The sequence below is a fragment of the Rhinolophus sinicus genome, chromosome X (assembly GCF_036562045.2).
Source record: "Rhinolophus sinicus isolate RSC01 chromosome X, ASM3656204v1, whole genome shotgun sequence".
Taxonomy (NCBI): domain Eukaryota; kingdom Metazoa; phylum Chordata; class Mammalia; order Chiroptera; family Rhinolophidae; genus Rhinolophus; species Rhinolophus sinicus.
The window spans coordinates 2152332-2165548 of record NC_133768.1 but is presented as its reverse complement, the minus strand read 5'-3'; the positions used below and the strand labels follow the sequence as shown (position 1 = coordinate 2165548).

The following is a 13217-nucleotide window of genomic DNA, read 5'->3' as shown; positions in this document are numbered from 1 at the left end:
TTTTTGGTCAATACCCAGCAGAGGGATTGCTGGGTCATATGGTAATTCTATTCGTAATTTTTTGAGGAACCTCCACACTGCCTTCCATAACGGCTGCACCAGTCTGCATTCCCACCAACAGTGTATGAGGGTTCCTTTTTCTCCACAGCCTCTCCAACATTTGTTACTATTTGTCTTGTTGATGATAGCCATTCTGACTGGGGTGAGGTAATATCTCATTGTGGTTTTGATTTGCATTTCTCTGATGATTAGTGATGTTGAGCATTTTTTCATATGTCTATTTGCCATTTGTATGTCCTCTTTGGAGAAATGTGTCTTCAAGTCCTCTGCCCATTTTTCAATTGGGTTGTTTGTTTTTTTGTTGTTGAGTTGCATGAGTTCCTTGTATATTCTGGATATTAGCCCCTTATCGGAGGCACTGTTTGCAAAAATCTTCTCCCATTCAGTTGGTGGCCTCTTTATTTTGTCAATGGTTTCTTTTGCTGTGCAGAAGCTTTTAAGTTTCATATAGTCCCATTCGTTTATTTTAGCTTTTACTTCCATTGCCTTTGGAGTCAAATTCATAAAATGCTCTTTGAACCCAAGGTCCATAAGTTTAGTACCTATGTTTTCTTCTATGCAGTTTATTGTGTCAGGTCTTATGCTTAAGTCTTTGATCCATTTTGAATTAACTTTGGTACATGGTGACAAATAGCAGTCCAGTTTCATTCTTTTGCACGTGGCTATCCAATTCTCCCAGCACCATTTATTGAAGAGGCTGTCTTTGCTCCATTGTATGTTTTCAGCTTCTTTGTCAAAAATTATCTGTCCATATTTATGTGGTTTTATATCTGGGTTCTCAATTCTATTCCATTGGTCTACGTGTCTTTTTTTCTGCCAATACCATGCTGTTTTGATTATTGTGGCCCTGTAGTACAAGCCAAAGTCAGGAAGTGTGATACCTCCATTATTGTTCTTTTTCTTAAGATTGCTTTGGCTATTCAGGGTCTTTTGTGGTTCCAAACAAATCTGATGATTTTTGTTCTATTTCTTTAAAAAATGCCATTGGGATTTTGATGGGGATTGCATTGAATCTGTATATTGCTTTGGGTAATATGGCCATTTTAACTATGTTGATTCTTCCAATCCATGAGCACGGAATGTCTTTCCATTTCTTTGTGTCTTCTTCAATTTCTTTCAAAAATGTCTTATAGTTTTCAGCATATAGGTCTTTCACATCCTTGGTTAAGTTTATTCCTAGGTATTTTATTCTTTTTGCTGCAATTGCAAAAGGAATTGTTTTTTGTATTTCTTTTCTGAGATTTCATTGTTAGTATATAGGAAAGCAATGGACTTTTGTGCGTTGATTTTGTAGCCAGCAACTTTACTGTATTCGTTGATTGTTTCTAATAGCTTTTTGGTGGAGTCTTTAGGGTTTTCTATATATAGCATCATGTCATCTGCAAAGAGTGATAATTTAACTTCTTCATTCCCAATTTGGATGCCTTTTATTTCTTTCTCTTGCCTGATTGCTCTGGCAAGGACTTCCAACACTATGTTGAAAAGCAGAGGTGATAGGGGACATCCCTGTCGTGTTCCTGAACGTAGAGCAAAGGGCTTCAGTTTTTCTCCATTAATTATGAGATTAGCAGAGGGCTTGTCATATATGGCCTTTATTATGTTAAGGTATTTTCCTTCTATACCCATTTTATTAAGTGTTTTAATCATAAATGGATGTTGTATCTTGTCAAATGCTTTTTCTGCATCAATTGATATAATCATATGATTTTTGTCCTTTATTTTGTTTATGTGATGTATCACATTGATGGATTTGGGGATGTTGAACCATCCTTGTGCCCCGGGGATGAACCCCACTTGGTCGTGATGAATAATCTTTTTAATGCATTGTTGTATTCGATTTGCTAGAATTTTATTTAGGATTTTTGCATCGGTATTCATCAGAGATATTGGTCTGTAGTTTTCTTTTTTTGTGCTGTCCTTACCAGGTTTTGGTATCAGGGTAATGTTGGCCTCATAAAATGAGTTAGGGAGTACTGTCTCTTCTTCAATTTTTGGAAGAGTTTGAGCAGGATTGGTATTAGATCCTCTTTGAAGGTTTGGTAGAATTCACTAGTGAAGCCATCTGGTCCTGGACTTTTGCTTTTGGGAAGGTTTTGGATGACTGATTCAATTTTGTTACTGGTGATCGGTCTGTTTAGATTTCCCAGTTCTTCATGGTTCAGCCTTGGAAGGCTATATGTTTCAAAGAACTTGTCCATTTCTTCTAGGTTGTTGAATATGGTGGCATATAGTCCTTCATAGTATTCTTGGATGATCCTTTGTATTTCTGTGGTGTCCGTGATAACTTCCCCTTTTTCATGTCTGATTTTGTTAATTAGTGTCTTCTCTCTTTTTATCTTAGTAAGTCTAGCCAAGGGTTTGTCAATTTTGTTAATCTTTTCAAAGAACCAGCTCTTTGTCACATTAATTTTTTCTATTGTCTTTTTGTTCTCTATTTCATTTAGTTCTGCTCTAATTTTTGTTATTTCCTTTCTTCTGCTGACCTTGGGTTTACTTGTTCTTCTTTTTCTAGTTCTTTAAGGTGTAACATGAGGTTATTTATTTGGGAGTTTTCTTGTTTCTTGAGATAGGCCTGTAATGAGATAAATTTCCCTCTTAAAACTGCTTTCGCTGCATCCCAAAAATTTTGGTAGGATGTATTTTCATTGTCATTTGTTTCTATGTATCTTTTGATCTCTCCTCTAATTTCTTCTTTGACCCAGTCCTTCTTTAAAAGTATGTTGTTTAATCTCCATGTATTTGTGTTTTCTTCCTGCTTTCTTTTTGTAGTTGATATCCAATTTCAAAGCCTTGTGATTAAAGAATATGCTTGGTATGATTTCAATCTTCTTAAATTTGCTGAGGCCGATTTTATGTCCCAATATATGGTCTATTCTTGAGAATGTTCCATGTACACCAGAAAAGAATGTATAGTCTGATGTTTTAGAATGAAGTGCTCTATAAACGTCAATATTGTCCATTTCATCTAATGTATCATTTGGGGCTATTTCGTTATTTATTTTCTGTTTGGATGTTCTATCCACATCTGTCAATGATGTATTTAAGTCCCCTGGTATAATGATGTTTTGGTCAATTTCTCCCTTTAGTTCTGTTAGTAGTTGCTTGGTATATTTCGGTGCTCCCTGATTGGAGACATAAATATTGATGACTGTTATGTCTTCTTGTTGTATAGTCCCCTTCACCAGGTTGATAGGAAGAGGTCTTTCTTTTGTTTTCCAGTACTTGTTGGTAGAATGTTTTATTTTTTCTCCGACTGCAGCTTATTTTTCTTCTCCCACATGGTAGTTCTATGTTTCTCTGCACTATTCCAGCTTCTCACACAATGGGGGGATTCCCTGAGAGACGGGTTTCTCCTTTGTTAATAGTTCGTTTTGGTCACAGGGTGCAGTGTCCCAGTGGGTATGCAGAGAGCTTTTGATGTTCCAAAGCTCTTCCAGCTCCTGATTCAGAGCCCATATGTTTCAGCAGTTCTGTTTACTCCTGCAGGGATCCGCCTAGATAAGTGGGGTGAGTTGTGAGAGGTGGCCCAGAGCAATGGTGGCGACCACCACCACAGCCGGTCCTGCTTCCACAGCTCCCTCCCCTTTGCTGGAACTAGCTGGGCTGCGAATTTGTGTCTGCGGTCCACAGTTCTCAGAACAGCAAATATTCTATTGTTTGATCTGACACTGCTACTGTTCTGTTTCTAGCACCAGGCAGGTTGGGGTGGCGCGAGCTCTGGGAGGGCAGGGAGGGGGCGGCTGGTCTCAGTGCCTAAGGCTTCAGTTCTCCGCTCGGCAGTGAGGGCTTAAACCACCGTTTTCAGCCTTCTTCCCTCAGTCTTTTCTCCGAGGTCTCTGCCGTGAGCGTTGGGTTCAGCCATGTTATATGCTGCCCCCTCACCCCTGTGGGCCATAAACGGAGCCCTAGCAGACCGAGTTCTTCCCTCTCCCACATCTGCGGTAGTTCCTGGATGCAGCGAGCTCGGAGCACTGAACTAGGTCTGCGTATGGGCCCGCCTGGCTCTGTCTCCGCACTTCTCCTTTCTCTCCTCCCCCGCTCACGCGATTCTCCCACCTGTAGGTGACTTCGGTAGTGGGCCTCTTCATCTTGCCTGTCTGCTGTGCAGGGAGTCCTTTGTGGAGTTGTAGTTGTTCGATTCGTTGTAAGTTCCAGGGGAGCTTTACAGAGGCTCACCTCACGCTGCCATTTTGATCTTTCATAGTAATTTTACCTTACTAAATGACTAACTGTCTTGATCAGAAATAGGAAAATTATGAAGGGCACATATCTTAAGAGTTTATCTCAAATTATTTATCTCCACCTATTTCTGATCAGAAAAGTATTCAAAATGAATAAAAAAGTTTTATTCAAAAATCTTTTATTCATTAGAAAATTAGATGTATTACTACAGAATAACATGAATAAAAACTGAATTTACACTAAAATAGAAAATTTTAAAGAAGATCAAGAACAAAAAGAAGAAATGCAGTTTGTGTTTGTAGTATTAAAAAAAAAAAGTTTGATTTGTGTCCCTGTTCCTGGGCCAGAGCTCACAAAATACTTGGAATTTCCTGAGTAATAGGTGTGTCTTTTATTATTCTGAAGTGCCGCTTTTGAACTCACCAAAGTTTATGCTGATTAGATGACTTACTATACCCCTTATGTAGCCTCAACATAAAGAACATAAAGTATATGGGGGTGGACAGGGTTTGGGAGACAAGGATGCACATCAAGCTCTATAATAAACTCTTGAACACTGAGATTTGATGAGTTTCTGAGCTTCCAGGTTGATACATATGCCCCAACTCAAAGATAAAAGTTCCTGAGCTACAGACACTTCCAGACCTTACCCTATGGTCTTCATTGTTTCACTGTTCATCTGTAGACTTTATGTATCTTTATGTATCCTTTATAATAAACTGGTAAATATTTCCTTGGGCTTAGCAAGCCATTCTGACAAATTATCAAACCCAAGGAATGGGTAAGAGGGACCTATGATTTAAATTACTACACGTGACCACCTCAACTTGGAACTGGCATCTAAAGTGGGGCAGTCATGTAGAACTCAGTTTTTTACCTGTCAGATCAACACTACCATATTTCCCCAAAAATAAGACCTAACTGGAAAATAAGCACTAGCACGATTTTTTCAGGATGCTCATAATATAAGCCCTACCCCAAAAATAAGCCCCAGCTAAGATCGTCAGCCACATGGAGGCATTTAGTACATCCGTTGCAACACACGATGGAAGTACTGAATTATAAAATAATATAAATATTCAATTAAATATAAACAAATTTTATTGACATTAATACTTAAAACAAATGATGATATAAATTACAGTTAAGTACTTGTAAATACCCAAGCAGGTGCCTTTGGACAAGAGGTAAACGCCTATGTAAACAGATGAACTCGAGACTTATTGCAGAATAACCAATCGGAGTAGGAATAACGTGCACACTTGATAACAAACAGACGCTATTGTGTCTAATATGAATCTGCATAATTCAATATGTCATGTGTTTTAAAACAGATGAACTTAATGCATTCATGTGAAATAAAGAAACGGTTTCCGAATTTTGGTGCCTGCAATTTTTCGTCGCTTTAATATGGACCATCGTTCTTAACTGTCATCATTTTTGTTGACACTCCTGTCTCATAAGTCTTCAATTAACACTTGATTTAATGGTAGATTTAAAGAGAATAATATTTTGACCCCCAAACAAGATGAGTGCAGAAAGAAAGAACTATTCCGTCAAGTACAACAAAGGAATCATGGAGGACTCTCGGGGCAAGAATCTTACGGCTTTCTGCAAAGAGAAGTTGGATTTCCAAATGGTCCGAAAATGGCGAGCAGAGTATGATATCCTCAGTCAACACGTGGATGAGGGAAATGCTAAGAAGCACAAGTGTGGATAAGGTCAGCAACCATTATTTCCTGAGCTGGAAGACATCATCTGTGAATGGATTGCTGACAGGAGAGCAAAGGCTTCAGTTGTGCAGAGGGCTGATATTCAAGCATTTGTCCTCGCAATGGCACCACGGTTAGAAATATCCCCAGAAGAATTCAAAGCATCACAACACTGGCTGGATGGCTTCCTTCAGTGATATGAACTGTCTCTAAGAAGATCGACAACACTGTTCAAGCTGGAAGATACTGAAGTTATTAAACGTGCACTTGCATTTAATCCTTTGTTGATGGCATCGACTTTTCTAAATACCAACTCTCCAACATGATTGCTATGGATGAAACTGCAGTGTTTATGGGCCAAGGATCTCAAACGACAATTGATCAGAGGGGTGCCTCGTCAATCTACATTCCCTCCACTGGTTACGGAAGTGCACGTTACCTGTATTTTGGTGATTCCTCTGCATGGAAAGAAAGCCCCACCTCTAATCACCACTAAGGGCAAGAAAGATTAAGGTTGAATGTGTTTCACGCATTTATGTTCTTGAAATCGAAAAAGCCTGGTGCACACAAGCAGTTATAAGGAGTGGGTCAATTTAATGCTGCCACTTGTTTTGCGAAGTGGCCAAAGAGGTCTGCAAGTTGGGATTGAGCCAGCACTCACTGGGCTAAAGACATGAAGAACTTCCTTGCAGAGAGAAGAATAGATCAATGATTCCCGCAGGAATGACTGCCTATCTCCAGACTCTCGATAGTCCATGAACAATCCATTCAGGGACCATTTGCACATGGAAATCAATGACTTCATTGCAAGTAGAATGGAGAGAAATGAGCATGGAAACTTTGTGAAGCCTAGCCTGCAAGAGATGATGACTTGGGTGAAGAATTCATGGGATAAAATCACTGACAGCTGTGTTGCCAGTGCACTACGAGCAGGCTACATGGACAAGAGGTGCTCATTTAACACATTTTTTGCTGGAAACGAGTAAACTCGTCATATCGCTTTTGATACCAAAGCGCGGGAGACGAGTTAACTCGTTTTGTTCCGCTAAGCGGTGGGGCGCAGGAAACTTGTAAACAAGGGCGCCAAACGGGTGACGGACTACGCATTATCTATTGTCAGCGGTACCCTATGCGTCTACCTGCCGATACAATAAATTTGGGACCGGACAAAAACAATAGCCATAAAAATAAATAGCGGTAATATTTACAAAAAAAAGACACAATGATTCCAACAAAGGATTTAGTTTTTGCATTTTTGTTCGTTTCTCCAGTGACTCCATTATACTGCTTTTGCTCGGACGTCTTACTTTCGTGTTTCTGAGTTCATTCTGCTTTTATAAAATATTTTTTGTTTTAAATTACTGAAATTTCATACAAAATACCTAACTACTGTTGTGATTGGTGCAAAATCATAATTTTTTTTTGAACTGACTCTAGTTTCTTTTCTGATAAATATTATTTTTGAAAGTGATAATTTTATTATCCCTGGACATGAATCAAGATACATACGAGAGTGACGATGAATTGTTTGTTGACAATTTATCTAATTATTCCTGCCAAAGCGAAAGCGTACCGCGTACATGTGCAAGTTTTGTAATGTACCCCTGCACAAAGGAAAGTGATTCGAACGCTACCACACAGTGAAGCACTATTAGGTTATAGTTTTTTTTATAAGATCTGTTGAAAATTTCGAAAAAATATTGTAATTTTGTATACATAAAATTATTTTGATTGTGAAAGTGTTTTTTTCTATGTTTACCTAGAATGTAGTAATTCTGTGTACATAAAAAATAGAATAACACATATTTTGCAAAGTAAATAAATAGAGACCTCTTTTTAAACTAAAACACTGAAAGTTTCATAGAAAAATATCAAATAGATCGAAAGGTATGAATATTTTACGGAAAGTCTAATTTTGGCGAGAAAATGTCAAAAAAGCCCCGCGTTACGACGCGATTTGGCGGGAAAATGCCCGCTTACAAAGTGTTAAGAAGAGATCTATAGCTGGATGAGAGATTGTGGCCAATTGTTCTACAGGAAATGGAGTCACAAGAAATTCAAGCGGAATTCAGGGTTTGGAAGATTATGACGATGTTCCAGAAGATGACATGACTGTATTTAAATAAATGTAGATTGTTGTACATACAAAATAAGACATCCCCAAAAAATAAGACCTAAAAGCATCTTTCAGAGCAAAAAGTAATAAAAGTAATATAATAAAGCATCTTTCAGAGCAAAAATAAAGCGTCTTTCAGAGCGAAAAAGTAATATAATAAAAGTAATAAAAAAAGTAATTTTCAGGGAAATATGGTATCTCCAGGTATATAGTTTCAGAATTAAGTTAAATTTGTAGGACACCTCTGGGAATTGGAGAATTGCTTGGGGTGTGTTAGAAAACACTCGTTACTCTTTTCAAAATTTTGTATTCCTAGACTATATCTCTTTCTACCGTAATAAGGTTTTAAAGAACAGATGTTTCACAAGGGCAAGCAAAATAGCAATATATATGCAGGTTGTTATGAGTTTTACAAAACGATTAAATTTACTGAATATTTACATGTAAATAAAGTTTTAATATTTCTTCTATTCTTTCTTTCTCATTGCTTTTTGTGTTTATGAGCTCCTAAGAAACTAAAAAACAGTAAGTGTCCTTGACGAAGAATAAAAACATTGACATTTATATACAATGCAAACATAAATCAAGCAGAAATTTTAAGAGAGAAAACATTACCTTTTGGATAATCTTCCAATAAGAGGTTGAAGTGACCTAACTGACAAAAGAAATCAGACTCCACTTTTCCTTCAGCTTTTAAGATTAAAGATTCGTAGCAGCGAACAGCCTAGAAATGAGAAACATGAGCATTAAGAAAAAAGCAAAATACTAATTGCATCCTTTCTGAGAGAATAAAATATATAGTACATGAGATTACTCAAGAAATCAAAGCAATCAATGTCACTTCTATCACAGACTCTGGGTTCATTTTCTGAAAAGAAACAGCTTACTGAGTATTTATTAATGGAGCCATCGCCTTGTAAGTGCTTTCCCAAAAAGCATATCAAAAAGGGTATGAATAAGACTGACCAAATAACGTAATAAAGAAGTTCCTTATTAACTTTATATGAGTTACAAATCTAAATTATTACTTTGGTCTTTGTTGATAACAACAAAACTACTCTCAATTATGCATAGAATGACCTTATTGAATTTCAGCAGCCAGTAAGCCACATGTGATTTTTGACCATCTGAAATGAGACACACTGTAACTGTAGATTACACAACAGATTTCAAAGACTGAATTCAAAAGAGTATAAAATATTCACTAATAATTGTTAACTGTATTAAAGTAGTATTTTTATTAGGTTAAATAAGGGATATGAAAGGTATCTGTTTTTTTAAAGATGAAATTTAAGGAATCAATAACATAGTTAGACTTCTCTTGTTTGCAGTTTGACTCACCATGTAACTCCCTATCTAGCCACCAGTAGTTAAACTTAGCTGGTTTGCAGTTTGATCCAACCTGATACTCAGTTGTTTCTTCCCTCACTGATTAACTTAAGAACTCTGTTTTGTTCCCTTTCTCAAGGCTACCCATACTCATTAATCCATTTAATTTGCAGAATCCTAACCTAGAAAGGGCAACTTCTTAATCATCAGGCACCCAGACACTGGAATCCAATTTGCAACTCCATTGCAGTTTTTCCTGGTGATGCATAAAGCCCCAGGCCTCAGTGGCCAAGTCACGAGTCCTAGCCTGGAGTCCTGAGATACCATTATTTTAAAACAGACCAGACTCCAGGAAGCAATATCAGCCCTCTGGATATGCCTGGCTGACTTCCCCTTTCCTAAATAAGAAAAAGCTAATCTAAAGATCAATGCAGTTGTCTACTCAGAGACTGCCCCGGGGTCTCTGACAGCACCTTTCTTCTTAAACTTTCTATGACAACTTCTATTACTTTCGTGTCTTGCGAATTCTTTCCCATTCTGCGAACAACCAGGGATAATTTTATGCCAACACATTTCTTTTTACTATTTTTAATACAGCTATTATAAAATGTAAAATTACATGACATAAAAAATGTGCTTCACAATACATTTCTATTGGACAGAATTGCTTAACAGTAGCTACCATTTGTAGTGATTACCAATTGGTTTTGCAAACAAACTGTATTTTTAGCTTTTAGAGCACTATACACTCTCAATTGTTTTCTTCCTAATCTTCCTATTTCAAAAATACTAATTCTAACATTATCCCACCTCAATACATAGACACAAAAATCCTTCCTAAAGAATCCATTCTTTTTGAACTTCAGAAATTTGCAGAAGATTTTGCACTAAAACATCAGAAAGAACAGTATTCTAGAGTTTCAATGCACAGACTTGTCACGAACCACAGAGATCTTAAAAATTTAATCTCTAGCTATCTCAGTCTTAATAACATAATAGGAACCAGTAAAAAAAGATACATATATATTTTCTTAGATCTCTGGTACACTCTCAGGAATATTCTGATATGATGCCTCTTAGAAGAACTGACTTCAAATATTCCCACAAAAAAAGGAAGAAGAGGGATGGAAAAACATGGCGGGGTGGGGGGGATATTTCTCAATATCATTAAAATCCCTTACCCTCAAGAAATTGTTAGGATGAGAAAATGTATTGTGAAATAAGACCCCCTCCCCTTATCAAATGCCTTCATTTTCTCCCTTTCCTGCAACATACAGTCTTCTTTTGATGAAGAGTACATTTCAAATGTAGAGCATCCAAAAAAGAAGGGCATAAGTACTTAAAAATAAGTTTAAAAATCTACTATAAATAAAGCTATTCTGGGATGACTCAATTATCTTTACATTAAGATTTAAAAGAGAACAGTTTTCAGTTTCTATTCTACTCTTAGCTTTCTAAATATGCATAACTACCAAACCACAATCATTGAAAATAATTAAAAATCTGAATCTACTCTTAAGTCCCAGAAATTACTATTATTTGCAGATACAAAATTTCAAGGTACTCTGTTGTTCAAGTCATCTATGATTTCTATCTGGTAAACACTTAAACTACAAAAAAAAAAAAAAAGCTTACTGCAGTTCTTTATAATTATAGAATTAGTATGTTAAAACTATTAGGCTATCGTTATGTTTTTTAAACTTTACATTAATAAAACGATGCATCTGACATTTTAAAAGTTAATATGAGCAAGCTAAGTAAATCTCTATTTGGTTATTTCTTACTTTAACTCACTATACATTGGAAAACTTCTCATCTCTAATCTTCTCTAACTTCTCACATCTAATTAAATATTAACTTATGAGCAAATCAGTTTTCAGAGTCAAAAAAAGATTCAAAATGTAAAGACAATAAAAATTTTTTTCACGTTTTAACAAGATGGAATATATATATATATCATATCCTCCTTTCAGAATATCTTCACGGTACTACTGTCTGTGCATTATAGCTAACTTTCTCTTGCTTATTAATAAAGAACTGTTCATACCTAAAATTAACAGTGTCACTAATTCTCTCACAAAAGATAATGCCCAGTAAAAAAACAGAATTTTAAATATTTGGTTGGTGCAAAAGTAGTTGCATTTTAAAAGGTTAAAAATAACTGCAAAAACCACAATTACCTTTGCACCAACATAATACATCTGCCCACAAATCCAAGCCTGAGTACCAAATTTTTAACTCTTACCTTACTAAGCCACTGCTAAAAAGTGTTGGTGGTAGTAAAAAGATGCTGTTGACAGAATCAGACATTAAATAAGATGAAGGTGAACAACAGGGTAGGAAAAAAAACAGTTTCCAGGTACCTTGCATGTCTGGCTCCCTGAAGAATAAAAAATGCTTTTCGAGTTCAATCAAGATGGTGCAGTAGGTAAACACTGTGCTTACCTTCTCTCACAACTTTATCAAAATTAAAACTAAACTACAAAACAACCATCATTGAGAATCACCTAAAATTTTGTTGAACCAAAGCCCTACAACTAAGGACGTGCAGAAGCCACCTCGAGACCAGTAGGAGGAGCAGAGACGCAGAACAGACTGGTCCCACACTTGCGTGTGACCATTAAAAATCAAGAGGGATATCTCGGCTGTGGAGGTCCCCCCACAACCTCAGAGGAGCACGAGGTCCCAGCCCCTCCCCAGCCCAGGGTTCCAACGCCAAGGAAAGAAGTCCCCATTAGCTCTAGTTGTGAAAACCAGCAGATATTCTGACTGTTTGAGACAGAGGGCAGCTGGAATCTTAAAGAGATTCCGCTCTTCTTAAAGAGATCATGCAAGGACTCAACCACCATCGGAATCACTCGCTCTGAGCTAGCTCCAGCGCTGGGGCAGCAGCTGAAAAGGCAGCGGGGACACATGGTGGGAAACTGAATTGTTTGGCTTGGGACGGGGGCTGGACAGGCGGTTTTCTCTTGGATGGAGGAACTGGTGGAAGCCATTGTTTCTTTGTTGAGCCCACCCGCTTCCCAGAGTGTATAGGCAGGAGGCCGCCATAACTCAGTCTCCATCAAGCTGGTTAATGCCGTTTGTCACACGCTGGAGCACCCTGGAGATTGGAGACCCTGTCCTGCCCAACTATCAAACACACCCAACCTTCTTCCAGTGGCTTTTACAAACCACCTGCATTAGTTCATGCTGCAGACTTTCTTAGGGACTCTCAAAGGTTCGCGGAACCCAGACAAGCAGCATCTGGCTTAAGCGTGTCCTGTACCTCTGGCTAGCAGCCCAAAAACGGGACTAGCAGCAGCCAGCCTTGGTTGGCAGCTTGGCTTCTCAAGATGCTTCCAAGCACAGCACGGGCGACAGCCATCTGTGGATTTCTTTGTGGCTACTGCTGGGGAGCCCTGGGTGGGGCATGGGCTGTGGCTGAACTTGACTTTCAGCGTATCACTTTGATAATAGTGAACTGGCATCTTAAGATGCTTAACCATAAAGTGGGGAAGACTATGTGTGGAGCTGGGCCCCTGTTAACTCTCTAGTCTTGCCTTCCTGTCGGACTTTGTGATAACTTCAGGGGGAGGAATGGGAATAAAGGGGGAAGCCATGTTGGTCTCACCCCTTTTTGTTTTCCACATGGGCGTCCATTGGGACACCAGTCAGCGAGTGTACATTTACACATTCCTTGGTGGCTTTTGTTTCTTTTTCTTTCCCCAAGTAAACCACTCTTTCGGTGGATTTTCTGGAGAGTTATTTTTTCCGGTCGACATTTTGGGGGCTTGTTCAGAGAAAAACAAAGATCTGGCAGCTTTCTAATCTGTGAG

The 13217-nt window shown here is 37.9% G+C and overlaps 1 protein-coding gene across 5 annotated transcripts in view; it reads right to left on the bottom strand.

Annotated features, from left to right (window-relative positions):
- LOC141569638 (lysine-specific demethylase 6A-like) overlaps window positions 1-13217 on the bottom strand; it is a 162337-nt gene that overhangs the window by 129639 nt on the left and 19481 nt on the right. For all 5 annotated transcript variants that reach the window (XM_074323718.1, XM_074323720.1, XM_074323721.1 and 2 more), the window contains one exon: window positions 8686-8794. In XM_074323718.1, the coding sequence (XP_074179819.1) occupies window positions 8686-8794 (109 nt within the window). The remainder of the gene's footprint in view (window positions 1-8685; window positions 8795-13217) is intronic.